The 20,698-nt window shown below is 46.2% G+C and overlaps 1 protein-coding gene across 1 annotated transcript in view; it reads left to right on the top strand.

Annotated features, from left to right (window-relative positions):
- The first annotated feature begins 6,521 nt into the window (after nt 1–6,521).
- NCF2 (neutrophil cytosolic factor 2) overlaps nt 6,522–20,698 on the top strand; it is a 36,659-nt gene continuing 22,482 nt past the window's right edge. The window contains exons 1-3 of the mRNA XM_010368946.2: nt 6,522–6,976; nt 10,138–10,220; nt 18,764–18,872. Of these exons, the coding sequence (XP_010367248.1) occupies nt 6,803–6,976; nt 10,138–10,220; nt 18,764–18,872 (366 nt within the window). The 5' untranslated portion in view covers nt 6,522–6,802. The remainder of the gene's footprint in view (nt 6,977–10,137; nt 10,221–18,763; nt 18,873–20,698) is intronic.

The raw sequence follows: 20,698 nt of genomic DNA, 5'->3' as shown, positions 1-20,698 counted from the left end.
CATGGCAGGAATATTTAATCTCACTGGTAAGTCGGGGAAGAAGACTAGAGCTGCTGAGGTGTGGCAGGTGGAATTCTAAGATGACCCCTGATGATCCCTGCTTTTGTGTAATCCCCTCGCCTTGAGTGGGAGAGACCTGTAACTTGCTTTTAATCAATGGAACATGGCAAAGGTGAAGGGATTTTTGCAGAGATGATTAACATCCTTAAGCAGTTGGCTTTAAGTTAATCAAAAGGGAGAATATTCTGGGTGGGCCTGGCCTAATCAAGTGACTCCTTTAAAAGAAGGTCTAGAGGTGAGAGACTTAATGAAGCAGAGATTCTCTCTGCCTCCATTGCTGGCCTTGAAGAAGCAAGCTTTCATGAATTCTATAGCTACAGATGAATTCCACCAACAAACCAAGGGAGCTTGGAAGCAGATGCTTCCTCTGTCAAGTCTCCAGATGAGAATGCAGCCTAGATAACACCTCAATCTCAGCCTTGTGAGACCCTGAGCACAGGGCCCAACTAAGCCGTGCCCAGACTCCTGACCTATGAAAACTGTGACGTAGTACATGTGTGTTATTTTAAGCCATTAAGTTTATGGTAATTTGTCATGCAGCAATGGAAAACCAGCCCAGTGATAGATTAGACAGGACTAACTTGCCTTCCTGGAGAAAAGATTTTGAGCCCTGAGGCTTTCAATATCATTGCTGAACAACAGGATCCCTGTTGACTTTTCTGTATCCTTCGTGTGAGATCCAGGCCAAGTTTATATCTAATAAATGAGGTCTCCTGCCTGCTTTCTTTAGGGTTTACTGTCTTGTACTCAATGAAACTATCTACTCAATGTTAGAGTTGAGGGCAAAAAGTGCATTATTTTCACTACTAGTCTAAATGTACCTCCCTTTATGCAACTACCATGATACTGACAAACGTTACAAAATTATATTTTTCCAAGTAGGATTCAATTTTCTCATTTTTCAGTTCATTTAATCAGTTAACCAATGATTACGGAACAGCTGCTACGTGCTAAACATGGTGAAAGACTGAAGGACAGTGGAGAGTTGGCTCTACCCTTTGAGGAGCTTAAGAAAGAAGCCTCAAGTACCAGAAAAAGTTAAAGAGCAATAGAACACTAAACTCTAAATGTAGGAATGAAAAAGTATTTCCTGAGTGCCCAGGAATAATGAGTTTTATTTTTATTTTACAGGGCTCTTCCTCAGAAGAAAATGGAGGGTCTTGGGTGTGTTCTTGGATTCCAGCTGAATAAATACATGCAACAGTAGTTTGTAATCCGTTAACCAATCATATGCAAATCCTGCTTATTCAGAATTTTAGAATAATTTTGAAATGCTTATTCAGAATTTTAGAATAATTTTGAAAACATCAAGATGAAACTGAGTTACCCAACCAATGCCTCAACAAGTTTTATTTAACAAGTAATGTATATTGAACACCTGCTATATGTCAAGCCCTGGACTAGATACTGAGAATCCGGTGGTGTGTGTGTCAGAACATTTTAAACCATAACTAATAGAAAACTTGATACAAATAACTTAAACAATAAACAAACTTATTATCTAACAAAACAAGGAATTCCAAGGTAGATCAGTGTCAGACTTGTAGAAAAATGTTATTTTTGTCTTTTAAGATATGGAGTCTTGATCTGTCACCCAGGCTAGAATGCAGGGGCATGATCATCGCTCACTGCAGCCTTTGAAGTCCTGAACTCAAACAATCCTCCAACCTTAGCCTCCTGAGAAGCTGGGGCTACAGGCAAGTGCCACCATGCCTGGCTAATTTTTAGTTTTCTTCTGTGGAGATGGGGTTTGGCTTTATTGCCCAGGCTGTTCTCAAACTCCTGACCTCAAGGGATCTTCCCACCTCAGTTTCCCAAAGTGTTGGGATTACAGATGTGAGCCACTGTGCCCAGCCAGATTTGCAGAAAACAGATAATGCAACACATCTCATCAACATAATTAAGCATCTGAGCTCTTTGTATTTTTCCATTCTCTTTTCTTTCAGACAATGGCTTGTTCTTAGCTGTCTCCCCTCATGGTTATAAGATAGCTGCCATGTTCCAGACACATCTCACAATGCTGTCTAGTAAAGAAACAAGTACTGTTTCTTCTCATGTGTTTTATTTTTCATCATTGGGGAAGAAATCTTTCCCAGAAATTCTCAGCACACTTTCCGTCCTGAAGCACATGGCTTCAGGAGGAGGCTTGAACAGAATTGGGGTTCTACCAAACAGAGGAAGGCGAATGAACGGTGGCTGAACAGACCAGCTACTAACAGCACCAAGTAATGATTAAATAGACTGCCCCTGCATTGAGGGACAGAAACAATGTCACAGATGACATACAATTACAAACTGTAACAAATACGTGATCAGAAAGAATCGTGCACATAGCAAGGTCATGGATCCAGAAAGGCCAGGCACTCTGAGGAAGTGAAAGATGAGTAAGAACTAGCCAGGCAGGCTTGGGGGAAGAGCGTTAGGCAGGCAGAGGAAGAGGCTGGCTCATATGAAACCATGAAAGGAGGCCTGTGTAGCTGGAGTTCTTGGGAGGGGAGGAGGGGAAATGGCATGCAATGAGCACGGGGCAGCAGGCAGCGGGCTTCCTGCACCATGGGAAGGAGTTCGGGTTGTATCCTGACTGCGATGCAAAGCCACGGAAGGTTTAAAAACAGGGGGCATGAAGTGATCTGACTTGTGTTTTTAAAAGCTCAATCTGGACGGAGAGGCAAAGAAATGTTAGGAGACTATCATGTTCACCTGGGAGTTGACAGTGGCTTGGCCTGGGTGATGACAGAGAAGGGGAGGGAAAGTGGATGGAGTGGAACATGACTGGCTTTGCTAGTGCCCTGGGAGATGCAAACATGGGTTAGGCCAGGACTTCCTCCCGAGGCACACAGACTATCTGAGGTGCTAAGACTTACATGCACATACATTGGTGAAGAGTGATTAAGGGCCACGTGGGAGGTGCGGAGAAGGAGATGCAGGAGTTCGGAAGATGAGATCATGGGTTTGAGTGCTTTCAGGCAGGACTGATTTCAGGGCAGTGTGTTAAGGAGGGTGATATTTTAGCAGGCTTTCGAAGGCTATGAAAGGTGGGTCTGAAGGCGCAGACATGGGAGAGGTCAGCCTGTAAAGAGGAGCTAGCATGGATGCAGGAAATGAAGGCATAGCGGGAGAAGAGTAAGCAGCAGAGTTTGTATGGGATTGTGAAGGAACGTTCTGGGGATAAGGGTAGGAAAGTCTTGGCAGTCAGATTAAGGAGAGTCCTGCGTGTCAGGGTAGGATAATAGGAGGGCAAAAACATATTTAAAAAATAAAGTCTAATTTAGCGACAAATCCATGTGGTTTTCTCAGAAATAATTAATGTGCTATTCAAGTCCTGATTATTTATTCACTAGATGGAATAGCAATACCTCTTTCTACCATCACTGCTACCTGCAGGTCATTTACCAATGATTTCTAATTTCTTTTAGAATGCATCCCTTCATCGTGTAGTGAGTATCAGTGCTAGAGATCCTAGAATGAAAAGCCACCGTCCCAACTTCCAAAGGGCCCAAGAATTGAGCCGATGAAGAGATAAATTGCAATAAGTATGATGGAAGTGTTTGGGTAGAGGTGGTACAAAGGAGGGGAAAATTCTCCTATTACTTGGAGTTGGGGGGCTAGATTTAGCAGAGTTGGCGACATTTAAACTGGGCTTTGAAAGATGAGTAGGAGTTTGCCGGGCAAAGAAGTAAGCTGGGAAGTCCTTGTAAACACAGGAGAGCAATCTGTCTTCTTAATTCTCACGCCTTCAATCCTACAAGCACTGTGGAGTATGCATTTTTTTTTTTTTTTTTTGAGACGGAGTCTCGCTCTGTCGCCCAGGCTGGAGTGCAGTGGCTGGATCTGGGCTCACTGCAAGCTCCGCCTCCCGGGCTTACGCCATTCTCCTGCCTCAGCCTCCCGAGTAGCTGGGACTACAGGCGCCCGCCATCTCGCCTGGCTAGTTTTTTGTATTTTTAGTAGAGACGGGTTTTCACCATGTTAGCCAGGATGGTCTTGATCTCCTGACCTCGTGATCAGCCCGTCTCGGCCTCCCAAAGTGCTGGGATTACAGGCTTGAGCCACCGCGCCCGGCCGGAGTATACGTTTTTAAGTTTTATTTTCAGACTTTTAGGGGAAGCTTGGTGACATTAAGTGAGTTCTTTCAATTGCTACAAAACAAGAGTTTGCATCTAAGTATTTGACCCCCATAAACATGCATTCTACCTAAAAAGAAGCCAGGATTTTAGTAAGCCAAATCAGCTATACCCTTTACCCCCAGTCATTCCTCTGGGAGGTTTTACTGATTTTTACTTTTCCGGGAAAGCAAGGAAAGAATTCTTAAATTTGTTTTTTCAGAAACTTTAATAAATTCATGCCGGGCGCGGTGGCTCACGCCTGTAATCCCAGCACTTTGGGAGGCCGAGGCGGGAGGATCACATGAGGTCAGGATTCAAGACCACTCTGGCCAACAAGGTGAAACCCCGTCTCTACTAAAAATACAAAAAATTAGCCGGGCATGGTAGTGCGTGCCTGTAGTCCCAGCTACACGGAGGCTGAGGCAGGAGAACGGCGTAAACCCAGGAGGCGGAGCTTGCAGTGAGCCAAGATGGTGCCACTGCACTCCAGCCTGGGCGACAAAGCGAGACTGCATCTCAAATATAAATAAATAAATAAATAAATAAATAAATAAATAAATTCATTAGTCATCAATGCAGGACCTTCATCTCTTCAATTTTTCACTGGAAGATGGGAGAAGTCACAATTCACTGTCATATCAGGCTTTCAATTTTCACATTTGCAGGAAATTGGTCCCCTCTGAACTTCCTGAATGCTCATAAAAGTTATTTTGACCGGGCACGGTGGCTCACGCCTGTAATCCCAGCACTTTGCGGGGAGGCCAAGGTGGCCAAATCACCTGAGGTCAGGAGTTCGAGACCAGCCTGGCCAACATGGTGAAACCTCATCTCTACTAAAAATACAAAAATTAGCCAGGCATGGTGGCAGGCTTCTGTAATCCCAGCTACTCATGAGGCTGAGGCAAGAGAATTCCTTGAACCCAGGAGGCAGAGGTTGCAGTGAGCTGAGATCGTGCCACTGCACTCCAGCCTGGGCAACAAGAGTGAAACTCTGTCTCTAAAAAAAAAAAAGTTATTTCGAGCCCAGATCAGATGGACATCCAAAGACTATCCTGTCTCAAAAATTTGTTAATGATAATTTCAGCTCAAGTTAAACACTAACATATTAATACAGCCTATGGGATTACAAAAAAGTGAGCAAGGAATTCATTCAAGACTGGAAAGAATTATCCTCTCATCCAACACTCCCATTTAACAAGGGTGTGGAAGTCAAGGCCCAGTGACACAGGATTTTTTCTCCATCACTTTGTAAGCCAGGGACCTCTGGCTGGTGACACCCTGCCCATGCCTCAGTGGCCACACTACCTGCTGCACGAGATGGCCTGCCCACTCGGCCCGGGTGGGGAGTTTTATTGAGTGATGAAAACAGCTTTCAGTGGAGAGGGGATGCAGGAGTGGTTCCCCTACCCAAAGGCAGGAAAGTCCCCCAGTGCAGGTGAGTCTGAGGCTTTTATGGGTTCAGAATAAGGGAGGGGCAGGTCATAGGTAGTGCTGGAAAAGGCAACATTCAATTGGTTAAAAGGCATTAGTCAGAAAGAATTAATTGGGGAAGAGCAGACAAACAGAAACAGAAGTTCTCACTCTAGGTCATTGTTTGGATGAACGGAGGCAAGATGGTGCACTTCCGGGTTCTTCTTCACCAACTTTTCCCGCGCGCGCGAAAATGCAGCCGGCGACCCGGGAAGGTGCAGACCAACTAGGCATGGGCCAGGTGATGTCAATCCGAAGAGACCAAGATTTACCTGGTCGCACCTGCGGAACGCCCCGGACACGCCCGTGCCCCGCCTATCGCCCTCCCACTCCTAGAAAAGCCGCTCCGGAGGCACGCCACGCGCGGTCTTCCTCAGTCCTCCACTCCTGTCGGGATGTCAGGACTGCGGGAACTCCGTCCGAGAGCCCCACCGGGGGGCTCTGTCGGCCTTCTTTGCCGGAGGCCGACAGACCTCTTCCCCACACCTTAGGTGACCAAAATAAACTTGCAGTTTTGCTCCTACACTTGCCTACTCGCTGGTTCTTTTGTGCCCGCTCTGGTGGTCTTAGAAAAACAAATCAGTCATGGGTTTCATTTCGGACCAGCAGCCTAGTCTTTCAGCCGTCAGGCTGTTTTTGGCTTGAAAGTGGGGTTTCAGCAGCGACCTGCCCCTATCTGCCTAGGCATTTGGCTGCCTCCTGTCACTATCACCAGGGGTGTCAGGGGGGTTCATCCACCTGCCAAGGTTGCCCTGGCTCTAGAAGCAGAGCTTTGGCCAGAAGCTACCACAGAACAGAAGTGGGAGAGAGAGGAGGAGCTGGGTGACAGAGCAGAAGCATTTTGGGGAACTGATCCTTCAGGCAGCATCTGATGTACTTCCTCTCTCCTCCACACTCCACCCCCACTCGCCCTCTCTCTCTCTGCTTCTTTCCTTTTCTCTCTCATGGTAGGGTTATGAGTCAGTTGTCAAAAGGTGGGGGCATTTCCTGATGCATTTACAACACTGAGAAGTTATCTTAAGGGAGGCTGGGCCCCATCCTGCTCATCTGGCCCGGAAAGTGAACACCTTGGGGGCCACTACGGCAGCCCTGCTGGGGGAGACGCCCCAACCTGTCTTCTCCCTGTCTCCTGGCAGCTCTCTTGGCCTCCTGGTTTCTACCTGATCATGTCCCTGGCGGAGGCCATCAGCCTCTGGAATGAAGGGGTGCTGGCAGCTGACAAGAAGGACTGGAAGGGAGCCCTGGACGCCTTCAGTGCCGTCCAGGACCCCCACTCCCGGATTTGCTTCAACATTGGCTGCATGCACACTATCCTGAAAAACATGACTGAAGCAGAGAAGGTGAGTGGAGGTGCCTCTTTCCGGGCCTCCTTTGTGCATTTGTTATTATGATTCTCAACCTCATTGCATTTCAGAAACCTAACCTCTGGGGAGATTGAAAAGAACAAAAGTTGCCCAAGCTCCACCCCTAGACAGCCTGATTTAACTGGTCTGGGAGGGGCCCCAGGCAGCCAGTTTTAAAAGCTTTCCAGGTGGTTCTGAGGGGCAGCCAGGGTTGCGTCTTTCTCCATCTTCTAAATTAAAATCATTCTACAAGTGTCTTTAACACCTTTGTGAAGGCTAGCCTAGTCGTACTTTGTTCTACACAGAACTCCTTCTGGGCACAGAATCTCTATCTATCTCAGCACTTTACACCTGATTATTGATTCTAAGGCACCTGTTCTTGCTTTCCAAGACTTTCATGTATGTTGACTTTGCCTGTTCAAGAGATTTAAGGGAGGCATTTACAAAATATAGCTTTTACCCCAAGTGACAATTCTGATCAATTATAAAGGAGACTCTTTTAAGGATGCCGAGGCTGGCAAGAGGAAATTGTACTGTGACTGATTAGTGATATCTGCTGGGGCCATGGTGTGGGATGTCTCACATCTTTTTCGTTATGTTTTCTCACTCAAATACCGTAGTATGGAGGTAAGCATTCTCAATAATTATTTTTTGGATTGGTCGTGGTAAGGTGAGAAGGGTATGGAGTTTGGAAGGGAAGATCTAGGATCAAATCCTAGCCTCTGCCTCTCTCTGGACTTTCAGTCTTAAGCAAGCTATGTAGTCTGTGTAGACATCTGACTTTCAGCTTCCTGAGTTTCTAAATATCATGAAAATTAAGTGAGATGCCAAACTATTAATGTCCTGTGGAACTTCACACCACTGTATAAGAGTTAGTTATTATTTTTACCATTTACTGCCAGTCTTTGCAAAGTGTGGATGTGTGGACAAATGGCTGACTCCCCAGGTCCCTTAAAGAACCAGTGCGTTCCACACTCCAACAGCAGGTAAACAAGCCTCAGCCACACCCTCCTGACAGGAAGACAGAGAAGTAACTGAAATGTTCTCACATAGCTTGACAAGTCAATCTCAGGCTCCAAGGCAGAGCATGCCAGGACTCCCCGCCTCTGGCTGGAGGGAGGACAGTGGCCCCACCTCCTCTCAGGGGCCTGCTGAAGGGCTGAGTGAACAGCACCACACATTCTGAGGGCTGATGGACACAAAATGTACATTGTCTGGGGGAAGAGATTGGCAGCTAGTCTGGGCATGGCTATGCCAGCAGGGACTGTAGCCTCCTGCCTTGGCCTGGATATGGGATCCTTGGCAAGGTTGCGTGGGCCACCACTCACCTCTCAGCTCCCAGGCCTTCACTCCCACATGTCTCTGTTTCTCCTGGCATTCCTCTGCTTCTAGCCTTCTCATTCCCTCTGCCTTTCTTTGTTTTCCTGCTTGAGCCCTTCCTACTAGCATTTATGTGCATTCTTATTTGTTATCATTTTAATTGTATACTATTCATGTAATGTTTGTATAGTAAACAAATATAACAATGTATATATTTTAATTATTTTCATTTGCAATAAATTTTATTTATTTAAACTGAATGTTCAGTACATTCACAGGAATAGAAGAAATGCAACAAGGGTTAGAATTTCATTATTACATTAGCTATCGTTTTTTCTTTCTTGCTTGCTTTTTTTTTTTTTTTTTTGAGGCAGATCTCACTCTGTCACCCAGGCTGGAGTGCAGTGAGTGGTGCAATCTCAGCTAACTGCAACCTCCGCCTCCCTGGTTCAGGTGATTCTCCTGCCTCAGCCTCCCAAGTAGCTGGGATTACAGGCATGCACCACCAAGCCCGGCTAATGATGTTTCATTTTTCAAAGAAGCTTCTCCTATTTCCCTACCTTTTTTATCTTCCATGGAGCAATAAATAGTTATTACTACTCTCCTGGACAAGGTGCTCCGTTGTGTTGCACAGGAATTGTATCTTTATGTTTCACATCATTATCACTTCCAAAAACTCTGCCTTCACTTCACAACACAGTCTCGCTGCATTGTTTCACAGTAAAATTGTACTCTACTCAAACTAGGAGAACTCAAAGAAATTAGAGCAAACAGCAGTTAAATTCATATGAATGAAAGACAGAAGACCAAAAATTTTAAAGTACTGATTTAGTAACATAGTGTCTACTGGCTCAAAGCTTCTATCTAATCATATTATTAAAACAGCAATAATAGAAATGAAAGCTACACTAATGAAAAAGGAACTCGGGAATGAGGTCATTAAATATAACTCACTATATTTTAAATACGGATATCATGTATTTTTTATTAGTATCAGGTAAATGTCTAAACTATCTTCTGAATTCTAGTCTCAGAGAAGGTCAGAGACAGTTACAAAGAAGGTGCTTCATTTTATCAAGTTCATTTTTAAAATGATGAGCTCCTTTGGGAAAATGCTTTAGTCCTTTTTATCTAATACTTCTGTTGGAGATAATCCCTTAGTGTCTGCACCCTTATAGTCTACTTTGTCTTTATTTGTATCATTGGATTTCTTTTTTTTTTTTGAGACAGGGTGCCTCACTTTGCCGCCCAGGCTGGAGTGCAGTGGCACCGTCACAGCTCACAGCAGTCTCCGCCTCCTGGGCTCAAGTGATCGACCCACCTCAGTCCCCCAAGTAGCTGGGACCACAGGCATGTGCCACCACACCTGACTAATTTCTAAATTTTTCATAGAGATGGGGTCTCACTATTTTGCCCAGGTTGGTCTTGAACTCCTGGGCTCAAGTGATCCACCTGCCTTGGCCTCCCAAAGTTCTGGGATTACAGGTGTGAGCAACCGCACCTGGCCATTATTGGATTCTTGTGTAGCTTTTCTAGGCCATATATGACTAACAAAAGCGGAAATCAGATGGAATACGTATGGTTCCAGGAATGTTTTGTAGATCCACAGCAGAACTGGAATGATAATTCAAGGGATGCACACCACTGTCCCAGACTCGAGCTCCTAAATGTGAGAGTGAAGCGGAATGCACCGTGAGAGCACAGGGTGGGCCTCGAGGTGCCAAGGAGGGCAGACAGGAGAGAGCCCCACAGGGGGCTAGGGTTCTGTGAGCTGTGGCTCCTCTCACACCTCCTCGCTGCCTTGCATCATGGCCATGTCTGGACCCTTCTCTCCTCAGGCCTTTACCAAAAGCATTAACCGAGACAAGCATTTGGCAGTGGCTTACTTCCAACGAGGGATGCTCTACTACCAAACAGAGAAGTAAGTGGTTCCATGTTGCACCAACTGGAGAATTTCAAAGAGAAACCTAAGGGGTCTCAGTGTTGCTGACTTGGTGTTTGAGAAGTACCTTCCCAGCCTCTGTTGGGAAATGTGACTGGCCCTTCTGGGGACAGTTATGCAATAAATCAGCAGGTGAGGCAGAAGTTCTCACTGGGGAGGGAAGGCAGGTCTGCCGCCCGATTATAAACCAGCTGTGTCACAGGCACAATGAGTCTAGGTAACCACCATGGGCCTGATACTCAGCTGATGTGGCACCCCACCAGTGTCCCTGATGGGGTCACCCATAGAGGTCTCCTATGAGGTACTGAGCTGTCACAGAATGGGGATGACCATGAAACTGCATCAAAACCTGGCTTCATCCCAGCAAAATGCATTTTCAAAACCTGGTTTAATCCATTTGAGGAAATATAATTCAGCTGCAAAAACAATGATACAAATTAACATTATAAGAACAAATTAATACAGGTAAGTAAGTAGCACATGTACTTATACAGAAAAAGTTTGCAGTAGATGTTAAATTTTTTTTTTTTTCCCTAGATGGGGTTTCACTCTTGTTGCCCAGGCTGGAGTGCAAGGGTGAGATCTCAGCTCACTGCAACCTCCCCCTCCCGGGCTCAAGTGATACTCCTGCCTCAGCCTCCCGAGTAGCTGGGACTACAGGCATGTGCCACCATGCCCAGCTAATTTTGTATTTTTAGTAGAGATGGGGTTTCTCCATGTTGGTCAGGCTGGTCTCGAACTCCCGACCTCAGGTGATCTGCCCACCTCAGCCTCCCAAAGTGCTGGGATTACAAGCGTGAGCCACCGTGCCCGACCAGATGTTAAATTTAAAAACAGATTTCAAAACAGTGTGTATACTATAGTCCCATTTCTGTATCACAGAATAAAGTCTGGAAGGCCATAGACCAAAATGTTATCAATAAATCTCTTTGGATGGTGGGATTATAGGAAAATCCATTTTCTTCTATCACCCTATCTGTGTTTTTAGGTTTGTTTATAGTCAATATGGAATAATTAGTACAAATATTAATAAATTCAAAATGAAAGTTAATCTCAATTCCTCCTCCCTCTCATCCTGCACAAATATCTCATAACAAATAACAAAGGAAAAAAATTCTAAGTGATAATTTCAAATGTTTGGGGGGATGGGAAACTGACCCTTTGTAGAAATTGTTCCACCAGTGTGCATAAGTTCTAGGGAAGAGGAATTTGGCTCAGGCTAATGAAGAACTTTTTTTTGTTTTTTGAGACGGAGTTTCGCCCTGTCGCCCAGGCTGGAGTGCAGTGGCGTGATCTTGGCTCATTGCAACCTCTGCCTTCCGGGTTCAAACAATTCTCCTATCTCAGCTTCCCGGGTAGCTGGGATTATAGGCGCCCGCCACTACATCCTGCTAATGTTTGTATTTTCAGTAGAGACAGGATTTCACCATGTTGGCCAGGCTGATCTCGAACTCCTGACCTTGTGATTCACCCACCTCGGCCTCCCAAAGTACTGGGATTACAGGCGTGAGTCACCGAGCCTGGCCTAATAAAGAACTTTCTGACAGTGAAAATGGTCTGTGCATGGTGTGGGTGGGGTGAGGGTGAGGCCAGGCATGGATGGAGCAGCAGGGAGGTTGTAGACAATGTCGAGACATCAGACAGAGGGCTGGGCTCTGATTCTCTTCCACCCTGAAAGGCTTTGATCCTATGGTTTGGTTAGAAACAGCCTGTAAAACCTGTGTATGCAGCTGTTGCTAAGGGCAACCACAAGATGCTCAAAGGACTTTAAAGATGTAGATGCAGTTAGTTACCTGAAGAAGTGAAAGCAGAAGTGAAGTCTTTTCTAAAAGAAAAACCACAGACACAATGGCAATCTGGGGAGAAACAGAGCTTGGGATTGGGGGAAGATATCCAGGCATTTAGGTTTTTCTTCCCCCCACATTTAGTGTGACATATTTATTATGACTATAATTTTTTTTTAATTTTACTTTTTTTTATTTTGATGTTTGTGGGTACGCAGTAGGTGTATATTTATGGGACACATGAGATATTTTGGTACAGCAGGTGTTTATCTTGACTGACATCTTGCCTCTGTCTAACTGCCTGTCCCCTCTCTTAACATCCTTCTCTTTCCCACTCCCCCCTACCCCATCTCCAGACTATAGAATATGGAGGGAGGCCTAACAACAAATCGTTCAGCCGATCTTAAATCTCAAAACGCAAACTCTAAGGCCATTCCTTAGTGAGCTCTAATAGCCTATACAGAAGAGATACCAACAGGCAAAAGAGTGAAGGCTCCCAGAAAGAATTTCCTCCAAAAAATGCCCATGAGTCCCAGGATCTGGAAGGCTACGGTTTTGAGTGATTAGAAAGATCTTGGAAAGGTCTAAAAGTAAGACCCAGGATTCAATTAATCTGTGATTGGTAATATTAATAGTTACACCTGAGAGAAAAATCTACCAAGTTTTATCTGTAATTCAACAACGAGGAAATTATACAAATGAGGCACTAATCTCAACCTCAAGCCGGCTCTCTTGCGCAATTCCCTAGGTGTTGGTATTCCCTTTGAAGTTCTGTTCTTGACCCTTTTCCCTTTTACGACTGCAGCAGTGGTTGTTAAATGGCAAAATGTGTTTCCAGAAATACACTCGCAAGCACACACATTCGTTTATATACAATTCAGGGACTATGGATACAGAAGTCCATATGTGAACCTTGAGGATCCATTACTGGGCAAGGCCACCCTCTCCCATACTGCTGGCCTCCATTTCTCATGGAATCTGTACCTGGGATCCATCCAGGGAATGTCTCTTTCTCTAAACCTCATCAGGTTGACCTCTTAAATATTTCTTAAATCCACCTATTTTTCTCTATCCCCATTAGCACTACCTTGGTTGAGACCCTCATTTTTCACCAGGACTACTGCAGTCACTTCCAAACTGATCTTCCGGCCACTGCTCTTGTCCCCTCCATTTGTATTCCAGAGTGATCTTGTAAAAAAACAAACAATGCAATCAGTATGAGAACTTCCAGTGGCTTCCATGACTACAGGATAAAAGCCAAATTCCTTTGCCTGTTCTTATGTGGTCCAGCGGCTGCCGCCCACTTATGCAACCTCCGTGCCTTTGCTCCAGCCGCACCCAACCACTAGGGCAGTGCCCACTCCCTCTTTTGTAACATGTCTGGCCCATGACAGACATTTGTTCCCTGTACATATTTGTCTTCTCCACTACTCTATGAATTTCATAAGAGAAGAAATTTTTACTTACTCATGCTTGTATTTCAGTATCTAGCATACTAGTTACTCAATAAATGAGTGTTGGATTAAATAAAAGTGAGCAAAATATAGTCTCTGTTTCAAGGAACTTATAAATTAAAAAGGGGAAACAAGTCAAGAACACCAGTAACTGTAATGCAAGGCAGAAGCGGGTAAGTGCTGTAAGAGGTAGTTTTAAGTAAGTGGGATGAGGGCTAGAGAAATTACTTCTTAATGTGTGGGATAGAAATTCCCTCAGACTGGCCGGGCACCGTGGCTCACACCTGTAATCCCAGCACTTTGAGAAGCTAAGGTGGGTGGATCACCTGAGGTCAAGAGTTCGAAACCAGCCTGGCCAACATAGCAAAACCCCATCTCTACTAAAAATACAAAAAATTAGCATTAGCAGCATATGGTGGCAGGTGCCTGTAATCCCAGCTACTTGGGAGGCTGAGGCAGGAGGATAGCTTGGACCTGGGAGGCAGATGTTACAGTGAACCAAAAAGATACCACTGCACTCCAGCCTGGGCAACAGAGATTCTGTCTGCAAAAAAAGAAAAAAGGAATTCCCTCAGACTACAAAAGGCAATTGCCTAAGGCTGATAATGTTATGGATGGAGGTTTTTTCCCCTCTATTTCCCTCTATTTTCCCTACTTTCATATGTTTTTGTATTGCTCTTCTGTCATTATGAAGTTCCAACAGAACAAAGTTAGAGCACATTTCTGAAAAAAAGCACATTTCGGAGTCTCAGTGATGACCACGGCCAAGCTGTCTCGCCTCTCTGGCCCAGCCTTGTCATCTGAAAGGCACAGGGGCTCAAAGCTGTCTTTCAGATCCTGTGCCTTATGGATCGTAGGGCATGACAATAAGGGTGAGATCCATTCCATGGAGCTGGCTTAAAGAGGCTCAATAGCAAAGCCTTCTCCCTGCTGACTTGGAAACAGGAAAGGGAGTGGGCCCAAACCTCTGTCACAGCAGCCACTGCAGCATCCCAAAGGTGTCTGACATTTTGACGTTCTTTCAGCTTGCTGAGATTCCATTATCCTGGGTGCAGGTGTATGAGCTGCGGGCTCTGGACGCATGGGGCACTGGCAGCACCGGAACAAGCAGTTCACTTCAGCGGTTACTAAGAAACCTCCCAGGAGTATTACAGAAATGGGGATTATAAACTCTCTCAAGCCTGGAGCTTGTGAAAAGCTATGGCAAGGTTGCTGCTTCAGCTGGTGGATACCCTGCCTGGGAGGAGAGGGGGCTTTGGGTGCAGGCAAGGCGCCCCACGGGGTGTCACTGAAGTGTGAGTGTGAAGAAAGCACCCACGTCCAGCCCAGCAGAGCCCAGCAGGAAGCTGCCAGCATCTTGGCTGCCTCCTGGGGGATGCTTCCAAATGGCCCCAAAGAGAACCACTGAAGAAGGGCTAGAGGGAGGCAGGGGCTGCTGCAGCACGGGTCACTGGCATGCAGTGCTGAGTGCTATTTTGGTATTCTCATACTGAGCTTATCGCGACCCTGTACAGTGGGAAAAGAGCTGTGTGTCAAAGCAGAACCCCCTTCAGGGCTGCAGCTCTGGGTAAACAAGTGGAAAGGGTGAAGAGAGGCTTGCAGCAGGGAGGGAGGGGGCTGGGAAGCAGGCCGATGCTTTCAGAGACATGTTTAAAAATGACACTGAGCAAGGATGCCCCCTCCCTGTTTTAAAAATTAATTAATTAGGCCCTGTGCAGTGGCTCACACTTGCAGTCTTGGTACTTTGGGAGGCTGAGGTGGGAGGATTGCTTGAACCCAGGAGTTCGAGACCAGCCTGAGCAACATAGTGAGACCCCCGTCTCTATAACAAAATTAATAAATAAAATAAGTAATCTTTTTTTTAGAGAAGGGGTCTCACTATATTGTCCGGGCTGGCCTCAAACTCCTGGGCTCAAGTGATCCTCGTGCCCCAGCCTCTGGCGGAGTAACTGGAACTGCAGGCTCAAGCCTCAGCCCCTGGCCCCACCCTGTTTTTTTGGTTGTTGGGTTTTCTTTCTTTTCTTTCTTTCTTTTTTTTTTTGAGACAGGATTTCATTCTGTCATCCAGGCTGGAGTGGAGTGGTGCAATCACGTCTCACTGCAGTCTTGACTTCCTGGGCTCAGGTGATTCTCCAACCTCAGCTTCCCGAGTAGCTGGGACTACAGGCATGTACCACCATGCCTGGCTAATTTTTTGTACTTTTAGTGAGATAGGGTTTTGCCATATTGCCCGGGCGGATCCACGCTGTCTTTAAAACAAAGCAAACACTCTGAATAACTTGTCAGTTCTTTCTGTCTCTCTCCCACCAGGCCCAAATCTGTAGACACCTTTTTTTTTCTTCAGTCAGAGTGTCACTCTGTCAACCAGGTTGGAGTGCAGTGGTGTGATTTTGGCTCATTTCAACCTCTGCCTCCTGGGTTCAAGTGATTCTCCTGCCTCAGCCTCCTGAGTAGCTGAGACTATAGGCACGCACCACCACAACCAGCTAATTTTTTAGTATTTTTAGTAGAGACGGAGGTTTCACCATGTTGGCCAGGCTGGTCTCAAACTCCTGACCTCAAGTGATCTGCCTGCCCCAGCCTCCCAAAGTGCTGGGTTTACAGGTGTGAGCCATTACACTGGGCCTCTGCAGACATCTTGATGGGCTGGGGAATTATTAGGAGGATTTTGCTGGGCCCATGCAATGTCAGATAGACCCAGGTGGTATCACTTCCCAGCTGAAATCCATCTGCTTAGCCAGCTCAGCAGGGAGGAAGGCGCATTGATAGGTTAATGCTGACGGCACGTAAAGTGTGTGCCCTCTGAGACCTTCAGTGAGCTCCCAAACAGGCAATAGAACACAGTGGAAATTGCAGCTACCAGGGAACAGGAAACCTCTGCTTCTGTCTGTCCCCTTCACGGTGGAAGAGGCTCAGTGGCTCAGTGAACTGAAGCTGGTTACCCCACCTTCTGGCTTAGAAAGAGGAACCTGATTTCTGGGGTACTTCTGGGTACCTTATTCATCTTTCCAGGAGCCCAGAAATGTGTGGAAAAGACATGAAAGGCCCATTGCTACTTAAAGAATGGCCTGCATGCATTTAGTAGGTTTTACAATCATCTTTATTAGCAGGGATACTAGAGAAAGCCATCTTCCTATTTCAAACCCAAGCTCTCTTTTCTTACTTCCCGCATAGCCACTGCTGCCGCTGTGTGACTTACCTCAACCCTAACAGTGATGGCTTCTCCCCCAGTCACACTGGCACCCATTCCTTATGATTGTCTTGACCAACCAGCCCTTGTGCTCGGCTCTAAACTTCCATGAGATCAGAGTTCCAGCTTCTACATCATGTATTTTTAAAATATCCTGACAATAGCTTATATGGCATGGAGCTTTAAGTAAGCATGTAATAAGTGGCTGGTGTATGGATTAATTGCTAGAGTGTTAGAGCTAAAGAAAGTAAAATAACAACAACAACAGTAATAAATTACTGTGTGTGCCAGGCACTATCTGAAGTACCCAAATGCTTCATCTCCTTTAGTTCTCACAGTGACCCTGTGAGGTATATGCTATTATTATTCTCTTATTCTAAAGATGGGGAAACAGATTTAGGGAAGTTAGGTAACTTGCCCTTTCTCACCAGACAGTAAGTGACAGAGCCAAGACTCAAGTCCAGGTGGCTTTGACTCCAGAAATGGGATCCATATACTGGCAAGCTCCCTATATGATATGTTCTGTGCATATAACATGTCCCTGTATACAATATGCTCCCATAATATTGGCGTGGAACTTCAGGCCAGGGAAGTGACTTGTTAGGGTCCCCCAGTTAGTGGCAGAGCTGTTGGATCTGGACTCTGGCTCCTGGCCCCTTCACTACACCACACTGCCTCTCGAGGATTCCTGCCAGCCTGTGTCCACATTCCAGACTTATCTCCAAGAGAAGCCAGGTTGGCAGCTCTGGGTCAGATGATGGACTAGGGACTTACAGACTTACAGTCCAGTTGCCCAGGTGTGAGCCACAACCAGGCAGCCAAATTTGTTCCTGCCAGGTCAGGAGGCTGAGGGTAGCCAGGCTGGGTAGCTTGTGCCTGCTGCTCCCACTCCCTATAGCCCAGCAATGGCTCCCTTCCACCAGGGCTTCTGTGGAGCCCATGGTCAAGGCCCAGGCCAGCATCCTCAGGAGTGTGTCCAGGTCCCACCCACATGCCTGTGGGTCCTATTGATGTGGCCGACTCCCATTCTCTGCTACAAGTCCCAGGACAGCAGCCCTGATATACCTTGAGCCAGTCAGCTTCATGCCGATCCAGCAGCACAAGGCAGTGGGAGCAGCATTAGAAAAACTATCTGGGGCTGGGCATGGTGGCTTAGGCCTGTAATTCCAGCACTTTTGGGAGACCAAGGCGGGCAGATCAATTGAGGTCAGGAGTTTGAGACCAGCCTGACCAACATGGTGAAACCTGGTCTCTACTTAAAATATAAAAAATTAGCCGGGCGTGGTGGGGCTTGCCTGTAGTCCCAGCTCAGTCCCACTCAGGTGGCTGAGGCAGGAGAATCACTTGAACCTGGGAGGTGGAGCTTGCAGTGAGCTGAAATCCTGCCACTGCACTCCAGCCTGGGCAACAGAGTGAGACCCTGTCTCAAAAACAAAACAAAACAAAAAAAAAAAAGGAGGAAATACTATATAGCTTAAGTGGTTGTTTTTTTTCCCCAAAGTGTGGGGAGGAGGCAGAAGTGGGGGCAACGAGGAAACAAGACCACAAAACTAAGCTCTAAGCTGAACTCAAAAGAAGCCATGGGCGAAGGCAGTGGGCAGGGAGGTGATGGTGGCAGCTGTGAGAAGGGGCCCCTCTGAGCTGTGCCAGGCTGGCCTGGCCTGATGGTGGGAGCCAGGAGTGAGCAGTATTCCAAATCAGCTCTGAACACTCTGCAGGCACACAGGCTGGGGGCAGGTGCTGGCTCTGCTTGGAGCTCTCAAGAGAGAATGAGAGCTGCATTGGAAAGCGAGAAGCCAGGTTGTCAGAAAGGTGACAGTTGTATGCAGTCAACAGAGAAGAAACTCCCTGTGACTGTCCAAGACGAGGCACTCAGGGTTGCTGTGAGGTACAGCCCTGGGTGGGGCACCATTCCCAAGGAGTTCTATAGAATACTTGGGCTCAGGATTGCTGAAAACTAGAATGGGTCAAAAGGAATTGAAAGGCTTCTTGTCCCAGTGAAATAGGTGGGGAAGGCAGAAACAGACTCACATTTTATGCTGCATTTATTCCTCCATGCACTAGACTGTTATATTTTCTCCCTCTGTCCTGCAGATACGATTTGGCTATCAAAGACCTTAAAGAAGCCTTGACTCAGCTTCGAGGGAACCAGCTGATAGACTATAAGATCCTGGGGCTCCAGTTCAAGCTGTTTGCCTGTGAGGTAAGGAGAACAGGGCCTGGCCTGGGCAGGCGGGGATCATGGCTGGATGGACAGCTGACAGTTCAGATGCACAGTGATCTGTTGACACCTCCAGGAGCTTGGAAAAGCCATTTTGCCTCCTCTGCCTTGAGACTCAGATTTTCCTTGAAGAAAAGACTGAGATGGATTATTTCAGGCTCATCAAGGCATTGTCATCAGTTACCTGGGGGCATACATTTTATTAATGTGAAGCGCAAAAGACCATGCAAAAATGAGCCCACTGGGCTCTCTGAAGGAAGGCTGGACACGAGTGTGTTGGCTTGTGGAAATATTCATGATAATTTGCATGTTTTGTTTAGCAATTCAGATTGACAAGCTATTTGTTCAGCATTTTGCTAGCAAATCCAAAATCATGAGTTCATTGTCCATGCAGGACCTGCCAGAACCTTGCTCAGTTCCCAAGTTTATAGACCACACTCTTAACTATCCATGGTTCTTACCCCATGTACTTGATTGATACCTAAAGAGAGCATGAGGATAATTTGGAATAAATCTGTCCCCCCTTGCTCAAAGAACAGCTCAAGGCACATATTTAGGTAAAGGTTTCTGCAGAACAACTTCTTTTCTCTATTATCAAAAGGGAGAGACATGACTGGCTTTGACTTTGCAGGTTCATTTACTTTTTCCAGTTGGCCCTTCCCACCCCTCCTACTTCCAAATATATACTAGCAGTTTTGAAAACCAAAATTCCTGTAAATGTCACAGACCTTTCTTTAGAAAAATCACTGACAAAAGTCCCCTTGCTTTAGTTTCTCAGGCACAAGAAGTCACGTGTTCCCAGGGTCGCTCAGGACTAATAATAGAGTCTGTAGCCACCCTTGGCCCCTGGGGACATGTGGCCCCACCTCTACTCTGCAGCAAGCTAGCAACTAACTTCACTTCTCACAGTCTGGGAAGATGGGGCTTTGCAGTGGGAATTGGCTGCCATTTGACCAGCTTCTCCAGTAGGGTTTCTTAGTCGTAGCTCTGTTAATGTGTTGGACCAGACAATCTTGTATTGTGGTGGAAGCGAGAGGGGTTGTGGTGCATCCTGTGCATCATGGGAACTTTGACAGCATCTCTAGCGTTTAGATGCTAGTAGCACTGCCACCACCACTCCCCATCCAATGTGACAACTAAAATACCTCCAGACATTGACGATAAGCCAATGACAGCCACTTATACAGATTAAAAAGTTGGGGGACAAGTGGCTCTAGAAAAAGGATTATGTCACAGCAGCATCAAAGTACAATTCCGTGGGAGGAATGTTTCCCCTGGAGCTGGGGTTAAAATGGCTCTGGGAGGACAGAAAATACTGATTGAGTGACCCTCTCTGCAAGTAAAGCTGAACTTTTCAAGGTCTAAGGCCTTCTTTGTCACATGGGACCTTCCAGTCATTTCCCTACTTATAATCCTTCTCTTCCTGATGTGGTAGGATCCTGGCTTCTGAGAATCACATTATTATTTTTGAAGAGTGTCAAGGTTATTCTCATCATCAGTTCACAAAAACTGATTGCAGGAAAATGTCTTAAGAGAAGGTGGCTGAGAACCAAATAGGAAGTTTTAAATGATCTGAGTTCTTTCTTTCTGCACACAAGGTCAGGAGGGGGCTGGAGAAGCCAATGAATTCAGAAGGCAGTAGCTCACTGACTCTCAGAAATAGGCCTGAAAGGAGTCCAGATTCCACGTCTGGGGTTGATCCTGCCCCACCATTCAGCACCAGCCGCTAATGCCACAGAAACACCAATCCTGCCACCTGTCTGAGTTTGGCAAGTTCACATCGTTGTTGGCAGGAGGCCTCAGTTCGT

Source organism: Rhinopithecus roxellana, chromosome 8 (genome assembly GCF_007565055.1).
Source record: "Rhinopithecus roxellana isolate Shanxi Qingling chromosome 8, ASM756505v1, whole genome shotgun sequence".
Taxonomy (NCBI): Eukaryota; Metazoa; Chordata; class Mammalia; order Primates; family Cercopithecidae; genus Rhinopithecus; species Rhinopithecus roxellana.
The sequence above is the reverse complement of the archived record's forward strand: the minus strand, read 5'-3'. Positions and strand labels throughout refer to the sequence as shown.